General features: G+C 35.1%; 1 protein-coding gene across 5 annotated transcripts in view; it reads right to left on the bottom strand.

Moving 5' to 3' along the window:
* Pdgfc (platelet derived growth factor C) overlaps positions 1-20,238 on the bottom strand; it is a 183,483-nt gene that overhangs the window by 81,597 nt on the left and 81,648 nt on the right. For 2 of the 5 annotated variants that reach the window (XM_048364719.1, XM_048364718.1), the window contains 2 exons: positions 11,732-11,792; positions 298-493 (listed from right to left, as the gene is read on the bottom strand). In XM_048364719.1, coding sequence (XP_048220676.1) covers positions 298-401 — 104 coding nt within the window. In that variant the 5' untranslated portion in view covers positions 402-493; positions 11,732-11,792. Of the gene's footprint in view, positions 1-297; positions 494-9,071; positions 9,091-11,731; positions 11,793-20,238 lie in introns of those variants that run through there. The other 3 variants (XM_048364720.1, XM_048364717.1, XM_048364721.1) reach the window with 2 other exon arrangements.

Raw genomic sequence — 20,238 nt, 5'->3', positions numbered from 1 at the left:
ATGTTCAACACAGCTTTTTGCATAGTTATATTAGGGATGGAGTCTCATGAACTTTCTGCCTGGACTAAACTTATTGTAATTCTCCACATCTCAGACTCCTGAGTAGCTAGGATTATAGGTTTGAGCCACTGGCACCCAGCTATCATCTAGGTTAAGAGGAAGACAATATAAAATAGAGCTTGTGTATTCTCATAAACTATCTTACATTACCAGAGAAACAAAGGATAAAGTTTACAATTACATTAATGAAGCAACTTGAAAGACAACAGTAGCTTTATAGTTTGTTGGGTAACTTACTTGCATATATCATCTTCTGGGTCTTCTAGCCCAAACCTTTCATCAAATGTAAGCTGTATCCATACATTCTCTTCGGATGCCACTAATCTCCATACCAGGACCATGTTTCTTGGATATGTGTGAGGAAACTTTGGGCTATGAATACTCCCGTTTGAGGACACAGTAATAATTCTCTCATGCTGGGGATCTTGAACACCTAGAGCAAAAATAGACACAACAGAATACTTTCAGAACACACATTTCAAAGTTTACATACACATTCAAAGTAAGTGTATTTTACATTTCATATTTTACCCTAAATAAGTGGGTCAAAGCATGTTCAACCAAGTACCACTATTCTCAAAATTCATCCAACAAACAAAACTTATGTACATTTATACTTGAAAGAATACAAAGCAAATCACATTTTAAAATCTTACACTTAACTATGAATAACCAACTCCTTTGGAGGCCTAATAAATAATTTTTATTTTTAAACTACAAGTAAGGTTTTCAATTCCTTATCATAAAAATGAATTAATGATCTAAAAGATTCCATTAATTTCATGTGACAATACCTGAGAGAGCTGAAGAAAAAGAAATGAAGGATAAAAGGAGCAGAAGTGGAATAATACAAGAAAAGGTTATTCAACTCTTCTCTATTACTCCTTGAAGTGACTCACTGTTTTTAGCTTTCTTTTTTTATTCTTAATACTTTAGAAACTAGGCCAATAAGACAATCTTAACAAGAGCTTCTCAGGAAGAGATGCAATTCACTTTTGTATTGAGTTGTATTCAATACAAGCTCTAAGATTCACATAAACTCTAATTACTAAATGACCTCAAATTACTTACACGACTTAAAAAGTAAACTGAGATCAAAGCAATCGTCTTAATTTCTTGTTATAAAGGAACTAATTATCAAACACAAAAAAAAAACTGCAGGTCTTCTCCATCCCTCAATATGTTAATATGAACTCAAATGTCTTAGGGAAAAAATAGTGCAAAACAGCTTCCTAGACTGCTTAAAGTGGAATTTAATTATGTATTTATTCATGTTACTTTATTTGGACCCAGTGTCTCCTGGTCCTTCAGTTTGCTTGCTCTGCTAGAGCTCTACGGATCTTTAGCCATGACTCTAGCCCCCTTTTACATGGCTATTTTGGAAACATTCCACAGGAGTTTTCTTCTTGACCTGACTTTCCAACTACCATCTCCAGATCTCAGCCTCCTGAGTAGGAAAGATTCCAGGCTCTGACACTCCCTAGAATGGGATATTCTTACATCTGTAAAATGAGGTACTTTTTTGTCTGCTAAAACAATTCATTAATAGTAATATCTGAATCTTTTAAATAGAATATTGGGAAAATAACAGAAGGAAAAGGTGAATGCATATTGCTGTGGAAAGTCTTCTTAACCAGTTGAAAATTAACAAGAGGAAATGTAACATTGTCATTGGCAACATGTTGCCATTTATCTTCTCTAGAGACCAAGAACTAAGACTGTTTCAGTGTTTATGCCAGGGAATTCCATTTAAACAAGATGGACTCCAATAAAATGAAGAAATCGTTTTAACCAACCATCATTCAATTGATAAGGAATTTTCAAAAGCCTCGCACGGCACCCTGAACCTATGAAGCAATGTCCACAGTTGGATTTAATACTTTTGTGCAACTTCTACATTCTAGTAACAGTTCCACCCAGGACAGCTCCTAATCATGAAAGAAGCCACCTGACATTGATTCCTGTGTTTGTGGCAAGACTACAGAGCAACAAGAATAACAGTATAAGCACCATTCACTTGCTCTTTTCTCAACATACTTAGGCATAGACTCTCACTGGGATAAATTTCATCTTATGCACTCCCTCTGGTTATGTCCATGAAACTATGAGGACTTAATTAATAAGGCCTACTAATCACCACATTTTCGAATTAAGTTCATATTTCTCTTTTCTTCTGTTTTCTATTATAGTTGTCTACCATTTCCTCTTTTTTTTTTTCTTTCATGCATCATAACCGAATTCCTTTTTGTGTATTTCCTAATGCTCCATCGCTGTACTTGAACACCAGTGAGCTCACTTCCTCTGTGGTAGGAAGGCGTATAAAATGACTCTCCTTATCCTTGTATATCCCTCAGGCCGATTGTGGAAATGACGTGATATTATTGCTTCACAAATAGGTTAATGAGTTAAGGTGAACCAGACCGAATCTATGGAGCCCATGAAATAATTTGGGTGCATCTCAAACTCACAGAAATCACAGAATGAGGAGAATCCAACAGGTAGACTCTGTTACTGACTTTGGAACTGCAGGAGGCACATGCCAGAGGACTCAGGAAGTGCAGTGAGCAAGAGTACACTAGGTCATTTCTCTGCTAGCAGCAGAGAGATGGGGGCCTGTATCCTAAACCTGGAAGCCTCAAGGAACTCAGAGCCAGATTTCACCCATCGGCTCCAAACAAGAGTCTAGTCTTGCTGAATGATGTCAGCCCGCTGAGACCCCGGTCAAGGTCCTTGGTCATAGGATGAATTTCCAAAATGCAGAAGTCAGAATTAAAAGGGTATTTCAAACTGCTAATTTTGTGATCGTTTCTTATACAATATTAGAAGAAGAATACATATTTTTTATGTACTCACAGTTGATTATATTGCAGGGATTTACTTTGCCCCAAATTTTTGCTAGGAATAGCAGTATTTGCAGCCCATTTTCTTTTAGTGTTTGTGTTAATCAAAACATGTTAACATTCTTTTTATCCTTAAATTATTCAAAATATGTCTTACAAGTCGCACTTGAGACTTTTTAAATTAAAATAATTTACTAACCTCATTCTTCTTAGTGCCTATACTTTTTTTCAGCAGTAAGTAAACCTATCCTTAGGTTTCATCTTCATGAATACTTAAAATTACTTTTTTTTTTTTTTTGGTGGTACTGGGTTTGAACACTGGGCCTCAGATTAGCGCTTACTTGCTCAACTGGTACTCTACCACATGAGACACATGCACAGCCTGGCTTTGATTCTTATATTAGAGATGGAATCTAGAGAACTGTTCTACCTGAGATGGCCTTGAACTGAGACCCTCCAAGTCTCCAGCCCCCTGAGTAATTAGGATTGTAGTCATTAGCCACCAGCATCCAGCCAAATACTTTTATCTGGTAACTGCTGTTGGCTAAAATGACTTATTTAAAATAACCAAAGGAGAGTTCAATTGTAGGGTGCTTACCCAACATGTTGCTGGATTCTGGCTCCAGCAACACACACATATGCGTGCAGGCACACACACACACACACACACACACACACACACACACAAATTCTTCCTTTATTTGTGTACATAATTTAGTACTAGAATATCTTCTAGGACCATACAAAGATTTGTCAGTTTAAGTGACTTCTACCCATATTGAAAATTTTTAAGAAAATGATCTCTAATATTTCCAAACCTCTTTCAAAAATAAGCTTTCTTCCCTTTTTCTATGTTTTCTTCCAAATCTTGATATTTAGAGCTGCAACACATTAATTTTACCAGCCAATTTTAATAAGTAATATTAAAATAGTAACAAATATTATTAACATTGATGTTAGTTATTAAATTTTAAAAAGAGGATTTATGGACACTAAATATTACACCCGGTATGTCTTACAATACTTGCCTTAGACCAAGACATTCCATAGATAAAGAGATTTACTGTGATGTCCAAGGCAGAAATCTGCATGACTATTGGAAGATTGAAATTGTATTTCTGTATTCACTTAAAAGAGGTCATGCCTAAAATAATGTACTTAAATCATGTTCCTTTATAATTCACAATTTCATTACACTATAATTAAATATAATTTAAAGACTGAAAATCTAAGGTCCATTTGTGGTAAGTAAATTTTCTTTCAAGTGAAAATTGTTGTTCTCAAAACAAGTTACTTCAAAATATAATAAATGATCTCTCCCACCAAACAAACAAGAGTTGCAAATGACAAAGTTTCAGGTAAGTATCAAGCAACTAGTCTTATACTCAAGAAAAAGAAAAAAGAAGCAATAAACATTAAATTCTACCAAAGTAAAAGACTGTTCTAACAATACTGTTGTTTATGGTTATCTGCTATACTTACTAATTTAGGAATGAGGAAAGTAGGTAGTACTTTGTGACTGTTTAATAAAAGTTTCCTTTTTTTGTATCCAATGAACAGTATACTTTGAGTACCAGTAAAACTCACTCTTTCATGATCAAATAACTAATAAGACCATGTGACTGTAATGTACAATGAAACAATAAATCTAGCACCTCTTAGATAATAGAAAGAAAAATATATGTAAATATAAGAATTTTAAAGTTATAATTATACACAATGTCATACAATATGGCCCAATCCCTCTTAAGGTAAATTTATGAAAAAATAAAAAACAGGAAAAAGAGGGTTGACTGTGCATATGCACATGTAACATGAAAGTATGAGCACTGTGCATCTGTATGCATTAAATCCATGAGCATGAAAATGAATTTCACATTTTTCTCATATGTTATACTGTTGGTATTGTTAAAGACAAGTTTATTATGCATGAAAGAGAACAGTACTGAGACAATCATTAAAAGAAATAAAATTATAATACTTCAAAATGCTATATTGCTTACAAAGTAGCATTTGAAAATATGGTGATGATACAAAATTCACAAATAAAGATAAATCACCTATGTCTTTCTCTATGCCAATATTTCATTCTGAAAGAATTGCAACAATGAGCATCAGTTAATAAGGAATGAAGCTCCAATCTTAATTTCACTTGAGAGCCCTCAGGACCTCTGCTTTTTGGTTGACAATGGTAAGGCCTTTCGTAGCAGCAAGTTACCATGTGTAAGCTGCGTCGCTTTCACACATGTCTCATGAGAAGTTTGCTATATTCACAGAATATTAAAATATATTAAAACAAAATAATGCTTCTTCAAGTGTGCACATCTATTGCTAATCCTTACTTGTTAAGTATACATATTCAATGGTCTTATTTTTTGCTTTCCTTGGTTTTTGTTTCTCTTCCAGTAATAATACTTCCTTATCCTAATCTTACTAGCCTGTTTCAGAATGAATTAATCAAATCATTATCTCATTAACTATTAATTTGTAACCATAGTTAATATCATGCCACATACACACCTATGCTCACAGATTTTCATTGACCCCATCAACAAGTACCATTTTGCCTAGACAAGACAGGGTACTTTTATCCTGACTTTGAGTTTGCAAAGATACACTTAGACTCCATAGTGCCCACTGGCACGCTTCATATTCAGAATTTTGAGTATTTGTAGTACTACAAATATATGATAATGTATTAAACAGAAAGCCTGAATTACAGTTCTTTATAACATCAGAGGTTTAATCTATCACTTCTCCTATCTTTAATAAGACAGCAAAATAAGACAAAGATGACCAGTAAATCTAATGTTGTAATCCAAACTTTTTCCAAGTTCGGAAAGCAAATATTACCTAAGGGAAAGGAAGAAAAAGTATTGCTGCATTAAGTATGCCATACAAAATAATATATAGTTTCTTAAGATATGTTCGGGAGGTTCTTGAATGTATTCTTGAAGATGATTCTTTCCTACGTCAAGACACAAACACTCAAGTTCAATTATGAGAACCTGTCATGTCAGCTACTGTCAGAAACTAAAAAGTCCTGTCCTCTTACTGTAGTAACTTCTAGGTCTGTAATTTATCATCATTTCTAGACCAGGTATACAAGTAAAGCAATATTCAGCTAACAAAACCAGGGCATAAGTGGTCTCCTAGAACCCAACTACTGATTTCCACCATTTATACTTTAGGATTACCTATTTAAAGCAAATGTATGTTTTCACATGCTTTTTCTCATCGACCAAACACTGACTACCAGAGGAAAATTGTTTTTATACAAATCCACACCAGTTATGTGGCTTTGTGCCTGGTCCATAATGCTAGTTAATATACTTGGATGGCCTAAGGAGACAGTTTCCAGGATATGGCAGGAAACAATTCTACACATTATTTTATCTTTATTCCTACTTTTGAGAGACTGTATATAAAAACAAAAGAACTTACTAAAGCATAGCCTCCTTCAGTTAAAATCCGTTCATGTAATTTGATGTCATCTTCCATATTTAATTAGCATATATTATACAATGGCACAAATTTATATACACATTCCCATATATATATATCATATACTTTGATCACATTCACCTTTTCTATTACTTTGCATTATGCTCACCCCACTCTTTTTATGTTTCTTTGAAGTTCTATCACAATAATCTACATACACATAAGCTGAAGGAGATAGATCATGCAATCCATTTATTAATAAGGCCACTTATTTTTGATAATATGACATGGTCTATGATTTTACCATACTGTGAAAATGCTACAATCATAGTCATTATTTTATTCAGCTCTGAAATATAAATTAACTTATAATAAAAATCTGTTATTTTAGACAAGTCACTTGATATCTATTTCGATGTTTTATAAACTGGGTTTGATCACAGACTGAAAGTTCATATATTATTTTTTAAGTAAATACTAACAAAGCAGCTCATAAGTGAAGGAGAAACAGTGCGTATCGTAGTTACTCTAACTCAATAGAATAGGAAAGAAAATTTACCAAATGCCAAGTTTCCTGATGGCAATGAGTAAGAGACATTTATGTACAACCCAGTGCAATATTGATCAGATGTATAAAGATTTCAACTTCACAAATATCAAATTGACTAAGCAAGAAGCAGTATGTTTAGGCAATGATTGAATAGTTCTGATTCCCTTCTCCAGGAGGAAAAGAAGATCCCTTTGAGAACGTTTATCATTCCCTGCTGCTACTATCATTATAAAGTTTGAAATTTTCTTAGAAAAGTAAGAATCCAGTAACAAGTCTTGTCAAACTCTGGTAGTAACTGGGTGTCTGTGTTCAGGAAGAACACACCAAAACTTTCACGTGCAAGAGCAGAAATAAACAGGCAGTTTCCTCCCAGCATCCCATCATTATTACTTTGACAGCCACTGAAAGAAGGAGCTGACCCTGCCCAGAGCATTCTGGGAAATCAATAAAAGACAATTTTCTTTGTCCTTTGAGATGCTTGTGGACCATCTGAAGAGAACCCAGTTGAACACCTGGAGAAACCAGACAATTTTAGGGTAGATGTGAGTTCCAAATAAATTGAATCCATTTACATATGACAGAGGAATCCAGTCTGAGGAGTCAGTACACAAAATAAAGATAAATAATAGTACAGAAAAATAGAGCTAAGTCCCCCTCAAATTATCCAATAAATCCACACCACCCAGGCTTGTTAGTTACTTGAATAAATAAATAACTTATTTCTGGCCAATGAAAGTTTGAATGCTTCATAACTGTAACCAAAGCCATTCTCTAATACACAAAATGTTTGGGTATACCTAAGAAAGCACTGGTTAAGTTTGTTATCTTCGAGTGATTATGACTAGAGTCCGCTTTTGTCTTCCCAAATGCCCAACTTACATCATAAAAGCCTCAGCCAATAGGATTTCTAAATTTTGTCTCCTATTCTGGTACATGATTCACAAGTGGTAAAGATTTGGACAATACAGTATTTTAGCCCTCAGGTGAGTAAAAATGGGTTATTTTGGTTTCATACTACCAGATAAAATACTTTTAATTGAAGACTCAATTATCAAAAATAAGCAGGCAATAATCTTCTTACCTAACTGTGGTACAGTATTAATAGCCATGTATATAAACACAGAGTCACTTTAAAGCCTTTTACACGCTAATTAGTAATGAATACAATTTCATACATATACAATTATACACCCTAATGCAGTGCAGCATGTTTAGACCATGCTATTATTTTTCATTCTGTTCATTTCCTTAGGCATTACAAAGAAGCCAAAACTAATATAAACGAGATAAATCAGAAATAATTTATATTACAAAAGATATTCAATTTTATGATTACTGTAGCTACTCTCTCCTTGAATTACATCTATTTTCTTTATAAAAAGTTTAAATAAAAATATTAGGAACTCTGAAAATTTTTAAGTGAAAAACACATTGCTGTCAATTATACCACTATAGCAAAAGTTGACTAGCATGGTTAAACACAAATTTGCATCATGTATATTTAAATTATTTGAGGAAATAAACGTACACAAAAGAACATCTGTTTTAGAGACTTGGCATGGATCCATTTGTATCTGCCTTGGACATAAAATTTCAGCTTTCAAATTGGAGATCACCAGCAGTTTAGAAATTGGGAAGTAGGTATCTACATTTGCATAAAATATTGACATTTAGATGTGGAGATATTCGGAATATATCAATGAAAATAACAATAAGTGGTTATCTAGACACAGAAAAAATGTAAATGAGTCTATTAATTTATGATGCTAATGAGCATTTTAAATGAATGTTTAACATAATGTTTTGGGTGACACTTAGCATATGTATAATAACTGAGTCTGACAAAACTGTCAGATAACAATAATAAGTTTATAATATTATAATGAATAACCTTAATATAATTAAGACTACAATATAATTTTATTATTTATAACTTAACATATTAATAATAAATGTGATGGTTTATCACTTCCTATTTGTATTTGATATTTTATGTTCAAATGTCAATGTAGCTGAGTACTGGCAGCTCTTGCCTTCTCAGGAGGCTTAACTACTCAGGAGATTTGAGGATCAGGGGTCTGAAGCCAGCCCAGACAGGACAGCCCAGGAGTCTCATTCACCAATAAACCACCAAAAATCCAGAAGTTAAGCTGAAGCTCAAATGGCAGAACACTAACCTTGGGCAGAAAAGCTCAAGGATAGAACCTACGGCCTGAGTTCAACCTCCAGTACCAGCGCATGAAAACAAATACAAAATCAAGGAATGTACACTATACTTGCATAATGAACCTAGAATGCCACTCAAAAGACAGGAAAAATATCGAATCCATTCACTTGCAAACAAATGAGCTTTATGCTATATATATTACCCAATGCTGTCAATAAGTGATAAGGTATGCATTTTATAGGAAATATTTATAAACTATGACTGTAGCACCTTTTGTTTCAGCAATAATTCGATGCAATAATAGCAAGAATAAATAAGAGAATGACACTGGGAAACGACTGCCTTTCAGAGATCTGAAAGTTAAATAAAATTGCTCATTCATGTCCTGTTCAGTTTAGCCTCTTCTGCCTCCATATCCCTTATTCTCCCCTTAGCAATTCTCATTCATCCTAAAGAGATGCAAAACTTGTAAAGCATAAATGTCATATTATTTCTGGAATGTAACCCATAAATTAATAATAACACACATAATTTAGTTGAAAATCAGGTGCTTAAATTTCACTTTTGAAGACACACATTTTTAATAGTGATGAGGATTCACAGACATGGCAAGACATTCTGTGCCAACTTACACATTCCTTTCTTTTTTTAGTCACTTAAAGGGTCTATCAAAAACAGCAAATGAGCATAAACAAAGATTTCCAGATTTCTTTATTTTAGAGTTGGTTTGAATATATTCATTAACAGGATTCTACCTTTGTGATAATCACTTCAAAATTAAGTCAAAGAGCAAGGGCCAACAAGTTTGAAAAAGTTAAAATAGTGAAAGGAATATATTAAAGAAGATGTATATATTTACACAAAATAGTAATTGAATTAGACTGCATCAAGTGTACCAGCATTTCAAATTGTGGGGGCAGATTTTTCCCTAACACTCCTTTATCATTATGCCATTCAAAAGTATTTGAAAGTATCTATTCCCTTCTCTTCTGATTTCAGGCAAAACTGTAAGGACATACTGTTAAACTGAACATTAGCAGATGCTACTAGAAGACGTGACAATATTTTTTCCTGATACTAGGCTTGTTTATGCTTTTCTAATCTACCAGCAAACAATTTCACCAGCTGCCATCATAGTTTCCCAGTGAACAAAGAGACCTATTTAAACTCAGAATTTCCTTGAAAATTCGTGTCCCTGAAATCTAATTTTTTAATTCATGTTATTCACAAATTGGACCTTTCTTCTTCTGAACATCACACACACACACACACACACACACACACACACACACACACACACACACATACAAACATACACTTAAAACAGGAATATGAGCAAATGTGGACCTGGTGAGGAAAAGGCAGAAAAAAGCAGAGGGAGACTGTACAAATTATACTTAACCCAGTGGCTGTGACTGTAAAGTTCGTAATCATCTTGAGAAGTGGCTAGTACATTTTAAAGTTCATATAGGTCTTTTTGAAGAGAGATATGTATACCATAAGCTTTGAAGCCAGTTATATTAATTATGCAAGATACTTAAACTGCTTTCAGAGATCTACTGCTGTACAACAGTATAAGCTACCACAGTGTCAATTTATAGCTGCTATAATAATAAACTATGACAATAATGCCATGATCTCTCTTTAAGAGCAGACCAACATAATTTCAAAAGTTCTGATAAGATAAATCAAAATACTTGATTCTAACTAAAATGCACTGACCTGTGAGTCATGTGCCTGTGGCTTACACCTGTAGGAAGCTACGGCCAGAAGAATCTAAGTTAGAAACCAAGAAAGGCAGAAAAGTCTGTCTTGATGAGACTCTATCTCCAATTAATAAGCAAAATGCCAGTTCAAGTGGTAGAGTGCTAGTTGTGAGCATCAAAGATGTGTACGAGTATGAGGCCCTGAGTTCAAGCCCGGGTACCAGCACAAACACAGGAGTTAATTTTTGAAAAGATTTTTATCTAAAACAGTCAAACAAGCGGGCACGCATGGCTCATGCCTGTAATCCTAGATACTCAGGAGGTTGAGATCCAAGAATCACAGTTTGAAACCAGCCTTGGCTTAGAAGTCTGTGAGACTCATCTCCAATAAGCTACCCAGAAAAGGCCAGACATGGCGCTGTGACTCAAGTGGTAGAGCACTAACCTTGAGCACAAAGAGGCTCAGGAACAATGCCCAGGCCCTGAGTTCAAGCCCCAGGACTGGCAAAAACAAAAACAAAAAACCTGTCAAACAAGAGCACTTATTAAGGAAGGACAGAAAAGTAGCTAAAAAAGTACACTTTGATAAACTAACATTTACTCTCTCGAAATCTTAAGTTAAAACTATGACAGGTATGATTATCTTTAATAAGTAAGAGAATGTACAGAAATGAAAATCTAGATTTTTTAAGTACACTTCAGTTTAAAGATAGTTATTCATATGAAAACCATACTTCAGCATGAAATGAATAGGTAGAAATTTAGAAATGCACAGACAGAAAAGGCTGCTACTATGAAAAGAAGGCATGCTAGTCTACACTTGCCCATGTCAAAGAATCAAGCCAGAGTATTACATTACTTAATCGACTTCTTGTTTTCCAATTTTTATCATATGAACCTTCAGTAGGTATGATTTTAAAAAGTGCAAAGATGCAGAGTAGATAAAAACATCTGTGTTGCTTACCTTTTAAATGATCTTTCTCCTCTTTCCTATGCCAGTGCAGAGGCTTGGGTATAGTTCCTCCCTGCCAGTAGATGGAGATAGTAAAATTGAGTCTTGGTGTCCTCGCATCCTAACCTAGGTCTTTCAGAGTCTTCAACTGAAGATTTTGGAAGGTTAAAAAATGAATTAAAGGACACATAAAGTTCGTTAAAAATATCTGAATCAGTCTTTTACTGTTGGTCATTTGGACTAAGTGTTTCAGGACTGGGTCTTAGCTGACACAGAAAAAAATTGAAAGAAAGAGCATCAATTGGAAGCTACATCTCCTGGCTCTTCAGGCTGCTGTATCTTGCTCATTTCCCCAGCTAATATCTATTGAGCATCCAGTCAAAATTAGAGTCACCAGCCAGTTCCTTTTGTGTACATTACTCACTAATGCTTTTGGTAATTGCATAAACATCACTATTATCCCCTCCATCATGACCCAGAAATCAAAGTTTTTCTGTTTCTTATGGTGAGCTGATTCCTGCGGTGGCCCTGATGGGAGGCTTCTTGTGTTAAGCAGAGGTACTTTTTATTTCCCTTCTGACAAAGTAGGAATCTTTTTTGCCAGTGTAAAATCTTGTTTGGTTTTGTTTCTAATTAACAGAAGTCTCCCAACAGCCTTTAAGAAAGGAATTGATAAAGGTGAAATACAATCATAGTCCAGGGGTCCTCTGAAATATGCTGGGAGTAAGAATGAATACCAATGAAAGCATTTTGTTTGAAGAGTGCTTATATTAGAACAGATTTGTAGGAAAAAGTACTAAAATGTACAGTTGTTGGTAATGACTTATGAAAAAGCAGTAGAATTATTGTCATTTTTCAAAAGGTAGCAGAAGCACCTGGAAGTACTCCTGAAGATAATAAAGAAGTAAACTACGCTGGCATCTGGGGGCTCATACCTGTGGTCCTAGCTACTCGGAAGGCTGAGATCTGAGGATCTGGGTTTGAAGCTAGTCTGGGCAGAAAAGTCTCAATGACTTTTACCAACAATTAACCAGAAAAAGGCTAGAAATGGAGTTAGAAAGCACCAGCCATCAGCAAAAATACCAACTGAGAGATGAGGCCCTGAGTTCAAACTCCAGTTCTGGCTTAAAAAAAAAAAAGAAAAAGAAAGAAAATAAAACAAGAAATTAAAAACTTAACTGAGCATTGCTAAAGTTACAAAATAATTGGTTTAATTTTATTTGCATAATATAATAAACTAAAATTGTATGTGGATGAAACTTCATTCATTTTGTTGTATTTTTGGTCAGCATTGAGGTCTGAATTCAGGGCCTTGGCAGACATTACCAATGAGCCACGACTTTATTGCCTTATTTTTATAAGTATACTACATTACTAATTGTGTGGATGGTCTGTGAATTGATTTCAACACAACAGTTTTGGAGAAGACATGCATAATTCAACTAATCAAACAAGAGCAATATGAATTTGTTCAAGAATTACATGAGGGGCTGGGAGTACGGCCTAGTAGTGATAGAGTGCTTGCCTCATATACATGAAGCCTTGGATTCGATTCCTCAACACCACATACATAGAAAAAGCCAGAAGTGGCACTGTGGCTCAAGTAGCAGAGTGCTAGCCTTGAGCAAAAAGAAGCCAGGAACAGTGCTCAGGCCCAGAGTTCAAGCCCCAGGACCGGCAAAAAAAAAAAAAAAAAAAAGAATTACATGAAAATAAAAGTACTTTTTTTTAAGCTTTCCTATTTATTATTCTCAAGTGAATAGTGAAGTACTCTCAAGTATAGCATTATAGTTCTTATGACTTTTTGGATTATAAAACTATTATTTATTTACTACTATTTCCAGCTATCACTACAACCTTAAGATGTAAAGGTCCAGCCACAATTTGTTCCCTATGAAAATAGACTTATGTCTCACAATGGTATGGATGCCATACAATTTCTGGTCCAAAGCAATGCATTCTTACCGATGAAAGAAGGTGGTAGTATTCACTGTTTCAGACCCACGAATATATAGCATAGTTTTTCCCACAGAACCTGAGCATATGGTTATTTTAATGTCAAAAAGGCAGCAAGAGTTACCCTTCAAGCTAGATCTCTGGGACTAATTGCAACCCATCCTCTTCGACACGTGACATCATTCCAAGAAATCCTTCAGCTGGAAGTCTGTGTAATTTATTCATAAGCATATGTTATCCTATTTGGATCTTGTTTAAATGAGCCTGCTGAATATAACTTTTTGTTTCTTGTGATAATCTTGGTAATTTCTAAGAAACAGTATTTTATGCATCAGAGGTAACAACAGAACACAATTATCCTGATGATTTTTCAGTTTAATTGATATTTATTTCATTCTTTGTAGCAGAATTTTACCAATTATGTTGGTTTGTTAGCTGCTGGCTCTTTTCCAGTGCTGGATCATTAGAGTTCACAGTGAATTACTGCTAAGAGGAAGTTAACAAGGATTTGGTATTTCTTAAAAAGTGATTAACTCAATACTGACTTAGAGAAGATAAGAAATCATCTAATAATTAAGGTTAAAAGTAAAGAAAATTGTCTATATTAAAAGAAAAATTATGTATGTGGATTGAGGCCACCCATGCACAATCTGTAAGATCCTGTTTGAGAATAACTAAACCAAAGGGCTGGGGCTCAAGAGGTCATAGCACTTATTGTGCAAGTACCCAGAAGAGCAAACAGAAAGGAAAAAAGAAGGAGGGAGGGAAGGAAGGAAAAAAGAAGGAGGGAAGGCAGGGAGGAAGGAAGGAAGGAAGGAAGGAAGGAAGGAAGGAAGGAAGGAAGGAAGGAAGGAAGGAAGGAAGGAAGGAAGGAAGGAAGGAAGGAAGAAGGAAGGAAATGACAGAGGAAAGGAGGGAGGGAGGGAACCTGATTAAATATTACACAGCATCGCATGTGATGGGATAGTATAGTTGAAATATTATGGTAATGATCATGCCAGCTACATGCCCTAGATAGAAAAGCATTATGATATGAGGAGCCTTAGATATGAAAACAAATCTTTACATCATTTGCTAAATAATGTCTATAATCTGCTATTCCTTTATAATAGCTCTAAGTATAAAACTGGCCTTCCAAGTTCCTCAAGTATGCTACACTTTTGAACCAAGTATTTAAAAATAGAAGCTATTTTTTACCCTTTTAAACTAATGTCTCAAGGAAATTCTGAGACTCCAATGAAACTTATGGGACACTCAAACAAGAAAGTAATAGATAAAATATGCAGTCCTATGGCAGTATATAATTTCAAAGTATCCACCCAACCTCTGAATAGCCATCTATTCATCTTTTTATCTTTGAAATCAATTTCCCCTAAAAATAAAGCAAATGAAGTTTTTTCCAGGTTCAGCAGATATATATACATTTGTGCTACTTTTTTAATACAGAGCTTAAAATCCAAGCTAGCGCCTCAAACATGGGTCAACTGGTCATTCATCCTTCTATACCCCAAGTGTAAGCCACAATCAAACACACACACACACACACACACACACACACACAGAGTGCATTTTTTAAATAAATAATGAGAACATTTTACATATTCTCAATTCTATTATATAGACGTTTAATATGCTGTCTGGGAAAATATATCTCCAACACACAAGTTAGAACAATATAGCAATTCTTCACAGTCACTAATTTAAAAAATTATGCTGGATGTGTAAACCATTGGTAAAGCATTTATTTAGGCTCTGGGTACAATTCTGTGGGTACAAGGCTCTGGGTTCCATTCTCAACAATCCATATCCCTCACAGACAAGAAAAATATTTTTCAGAAGAAAACATTTGTTATTTAAAAAATGCTCATCTAAAAGACCATAATGGAGAGCTTGGTGATAGTCCTATATTTAAATAAGAAAGATTTATTTGGGGCTGGGAATATGGCGTAGTGGCAAGAGTGCTTGCCTCATATACATGAAGCCCTGGGATTGATTCCCCAGCACCACATATATAGAAAACGGCTAGAAGTGATGCTGTGGCTCAAGTGGCAGATTGCTACCCTTGAGCAAAAAGGAGCCAGGGACAGTGCTCAGGCCCTGAGTCCAAGGCCCAGGTCTGGCAAAAAAAAAAAAAAAAAAAAAGATTTATTTAAACTACTCTACAAAAAATTGTGGAATGCTACTTTTTTTAGTACTACTACAAAAGTAACCAACGTACATTTACTGGGATTGAGCACATAGTAGTTTGAAATCGATGAACTGCCAACCGTCAAACAAAACAGTCACTAACTGACCTTTTAAGGGCTTCATTGATTGTGTTGTATGATGTCACTTTCTTCTTTCTTTCCAACTGTGGAAATGATTGCCCCTCCTTATACCTAGCATTGGTTCTTCTCTAAAATTCTGACCTCAGTCATTTCTCTATCATCTCAAATCCCTGATGAGGTCAAGAACTTCTTGGATTTAGATAAATAACTCTCATGAACACAAACTCCTTAAATCTAAACCAGAAGCTCTGAACTCTCTCCCAAGTCACAAAATCATACTTCTGAGTGCCTGAGTACCCCCTACAAATTCAATATATCCAGCTCCAAATCATGAACAATTTATAAGCTTTACTTTTATTTTCTACTTCCTATCAGAAGAGTCACTATTCCATCAGCCAATGAGTCTCAAAAATAAAGTCAAATATGACTTTTGTTGAAGATAGTATTGTCAATTTCATATGATTGAGATTAATATTTGCTGAGACATGGCTAAGTACGTGGCTAACGCTCAAAACGTTTTTGTTTCCATTGCTTTGCAATTGTCTTTGGTATGGGTTATTTAACTTGCTCATACAGTATCCTTCTTCTCCTTTAATAAAATTTCAGTTTTCACATCCTCCAACTCAAGCCAACCAAGCAACATTACTAGCATACTTCTTTGTCATAGTTGTGAGGAAAATAAAATTCTGTTAAAACAAAGAGATAATATCATACTTCTTGAAAGAAAAAAATTATAAAAATACCATACCAAATATGCCTATTTGTGTGTGTTTCTACTAACCTAAATTTGTAATTGAATAAAACTTAAACTAAAGATAATACTGAGTTAGACTTTATCCTATAAAATTTTCAGGGAGAGAGTGAAGAAAGGGGTGACATTGTCCAAAAACAAATGTACTCTTTACCTGATGTATGTAACTGTAACCCGCCTGTGTATCACTTTAATCATACTTGAAAATAAACTGTATAATGTTTCTGTCACACATACATAAATATTAAAATTACTGATGGGTATAATTTAAGAAAAAAATACTTTTTTATCCTGTGTCTCTCAATTTTCTAGTTCTAATACCAGTATACATGGTTTCCAATATATCCAGATAAGATTACAGAGATAGTGTCGGTACAACCACAGGAAGGTGATACAAGAACATCGTCAATAATAGAAGCTACAGATACACATGGGAAGTTGAAAGTAGTTACAACTGTGATATAACAAAAACAACTACAAAAGCAATACTTGCAAAACTGTTTGGTGTAAGTGAACTGAACACCACATGGGGGGAAAGGGAATGGGGGAGGAGGGGGGGGTATGAGGGACGAGGTAACAAACAGTACAAGTAATGTATCCAATGCCTAACGTATGAAACTGTAACCTCCCTGTACATCAGTTTGATAATAAAAATTTGGGGAAAAAAATACTCAATGAGTAAAGAGTAAAAAAAAAGAAAAAATACTTTGACTAAGATATTCTCTTCTTATTGTTAAGAAAATATTTTGGTTGATAATATGAGCTTTTGCTCACTTAATTTGCTAATATGGATGGAAAGTATTCTAAGTATTACTTACTGAAGCTTTCCCCTCCTGGCCGCTGTTATTTTTCTTTACACAAACCATAGTATTTAAGTACAATAAGCCTTAATACTTTGGTTAGCAATGCCTTTTTATTTGTTTTGTTGTTGTTGTTGTTGCCTATGATGCCAGTGATTGAATTCAAGACCTCACCCAATCAATTCATCATTGCCAGGCTTCTTACTTATCTATATCTATTTGTAGGTGATCAAGTCCATGAAACCCTGTAAAAATTTCATTGTAATTATGTTTACTTTATATAATTATTTGGGAAGATTTTACCTATGTCTGTGTTTTGAAATTCTACCACTAGTTAACATGATATTTTCCTGTCCATTCCTTGACACTTTATATATATGTGTGTGTGTGTGTGTGTGTGTATTTTTTTTTCCTTCTAGTACTATTGGAAAAACTCCTAAGACTATTACTGAAAAGAGCTCAGCACAGAGCTGCGTAACAGTCAATGAGCAATGGCAAGCCACTGGAGCCCCACCAACTCCTTGAGGCCTATGTCAGCTTTAGAACAACATCCAAAAGCCAAGTCCAAGGGTCTGGAAGGAAAACACATTAACTAGAAAGAGGTTTCTACTCTATCGCTCAAAAAAATCTCACGTTAAATTCTTACAAATACTGGCAATACTTGCTCCAACTTAAAAGACAGTAACTATGGTGAAAATGAGCTTGTGGGGGAGGGGCATTGGGAGAAAAAAGGGAAGCCCTGACACTGTTTACAAAGAACCACACTTGTTACCTGACTTATGTAACCGTGGTCCCTCTCCCTACCATGTTTACAATAAAAATAAATACAAAAAATAAAAGGAAATATATCAACCCTAGTCTAAGTCATACAAACCTCCTTACACAATTTTAATAATTTGCCCAGAGATATCATTAGGCTTTTAAAAACGTAGCAATTTTTGTAGTAGTTATGAATAAGATCTTTCCTCTTCATGAAGTGCTTCATCCCAGCACTGTCAGATGGTATTTAGTAATGATTCCTCTCTGAAGTTATACTGCGCATAGGTAGAGATGAACTTCCTTGTTCCATCCTTTCTAGAAGAGGAGTCCCTTGAACACAGAAGACCCATCTGTCTTATTTCTTGCCAATTCCCTAAAAAGGAGAGAACTAGATTGTCCTGAAAGAGCACACAATACATAGCTGTTGAATCAATGATTTCATGTTCATCTAAGGGCTGCAATTATACAGTCAGACTTTGACAGAAGAGCTTCCTGAGTTTGTAATCCTCCTATTAAGAGGTAAAACCAAGCCACACGAGTAGTTCATGTCTGTAATCCTAGGTACCCAGGAGGCTGAGATCTGATGATCGGAGTTCGAAGCCAGCCTGGGAACCCAGGCAGAAAAGTCCATGAAACTCTTATATCCAATTAAATCACAAAAAGCAAGAAGTGGAGCTGTGGTTCAAGTGCTGGAGTACCAACTGTGAGCAAAAAGCCAAGTGAAAGCACAAGCCCTGTGTTCAAGCTCAACAATGGGAACACAGAATTAGAGGGAGGGAAGAAAGGAGGGAGGGAGAAAGAGAAAAAGAAAGATGGAGGGAAGGAGGGAGGGGGAGAGAGAGACAGAGAGAGATAAAGACAGAGAGAGAGAGAGAGAGAGAGAGAGAGAGAGAGAGAATTATAAAACTGAAAACTGAGGTTGCAGCCAGGAGCCAGTAATAGATCAGGAAAATCTATGAAAATAATTGGCTTTCTACCCATCCTATGTCTCTGCCTATTTCCTTCCTCCACCTTTGTTCTATATATGTATTACTATTCTCAAAAAATCTTTTTAAATTGTTGAGATTTTCTTCTTCCTTTCTTTTAATCTATTATCCATGTATGTTATCCAAGGATTTTTTTTTTAAGAAATAAAGCCTTAAATGCCTCAGAACAGACAATGTCCTAGTGTTATAAAAGCACAGGCTTACAAAAATACCTTTGTTTCAAGTCTTAAAGCAGAACATGAGCATCCAACATAGTCTTTTCTTCTACTTCTGAAAGCGTTTCCTTTCAGAGTACAGTTTCTATGGAGCTAACTCTTCTCTAAAATCTCCCTGAAAGAGGAATTTCACCCCATTGGACTCCCATGCCTTTATCTTCCTTACCTACAAATAAACTGATGTTAGAAACTTGCTTCCACAAGGTACATTAATCCCATCTGTTTAAATGAAATACAGGATGAGTTCATCAAAAATATGCTTTGTCTTTAGCAGCTGATATAGAATCAACTCTTACCACATCTGTAGGAAGCATGTGTTCATGGGTAAGCAGGACCCTCACCATACAAGACCTCCCATTTGTGCAAGTTCAACCCCAGTTTAGTATAATGTATTCATCTGTCATGTCTCACTCCACTTGTATAGACCAGTAATGAATGCAATATTTTGTAAAACTGTTAGAAAGTTTTACTAAAACATCTGTATAAAAGATTAAGGGTGATAAGATCATAGGCAACAACGAATGTTGAGTGGCTCAAATACAAGAAAGTTAATGCGAAGAGAAGTAGCAGAGGTAAACATAATGAGTACGCGTGTGAAGGAGCTCCACCTCACATAGAGTGCTCCATGGACTGAGATCCTCTGTGGCTACTACTTATCTGTAGATTATCTATAGGTGGGGCTCAGCTGGAGATGAAGCTTCGCTATGTCTAAGGATATCGATTGGACAGAAAAGATTCAGGCAGGAAACCTCCGTGAGCCTTCGTGTTAGTTCATTTTGTTGGAG

This window comes from Perognathus longimembris, chromosome 16 (assembly GCF_023159225.1).
Source record: "Perognathus longimembris pacificus isolate PPM17 chromosome 16, ASM2315922v1, whole genome shotgun sequence".
NCBI classification, from domain to species: Eukaryota; Metazoa; Chordata; class Mammalia; order Rodentia; family Heteromyidae; genus Perognathus; species Perognathus longimembris.
The sequence above is the reverse complement of the archived record's forward strand: the minus strand, read 5'-3'. Positions and strand labels throughout refer to the sequence as shown.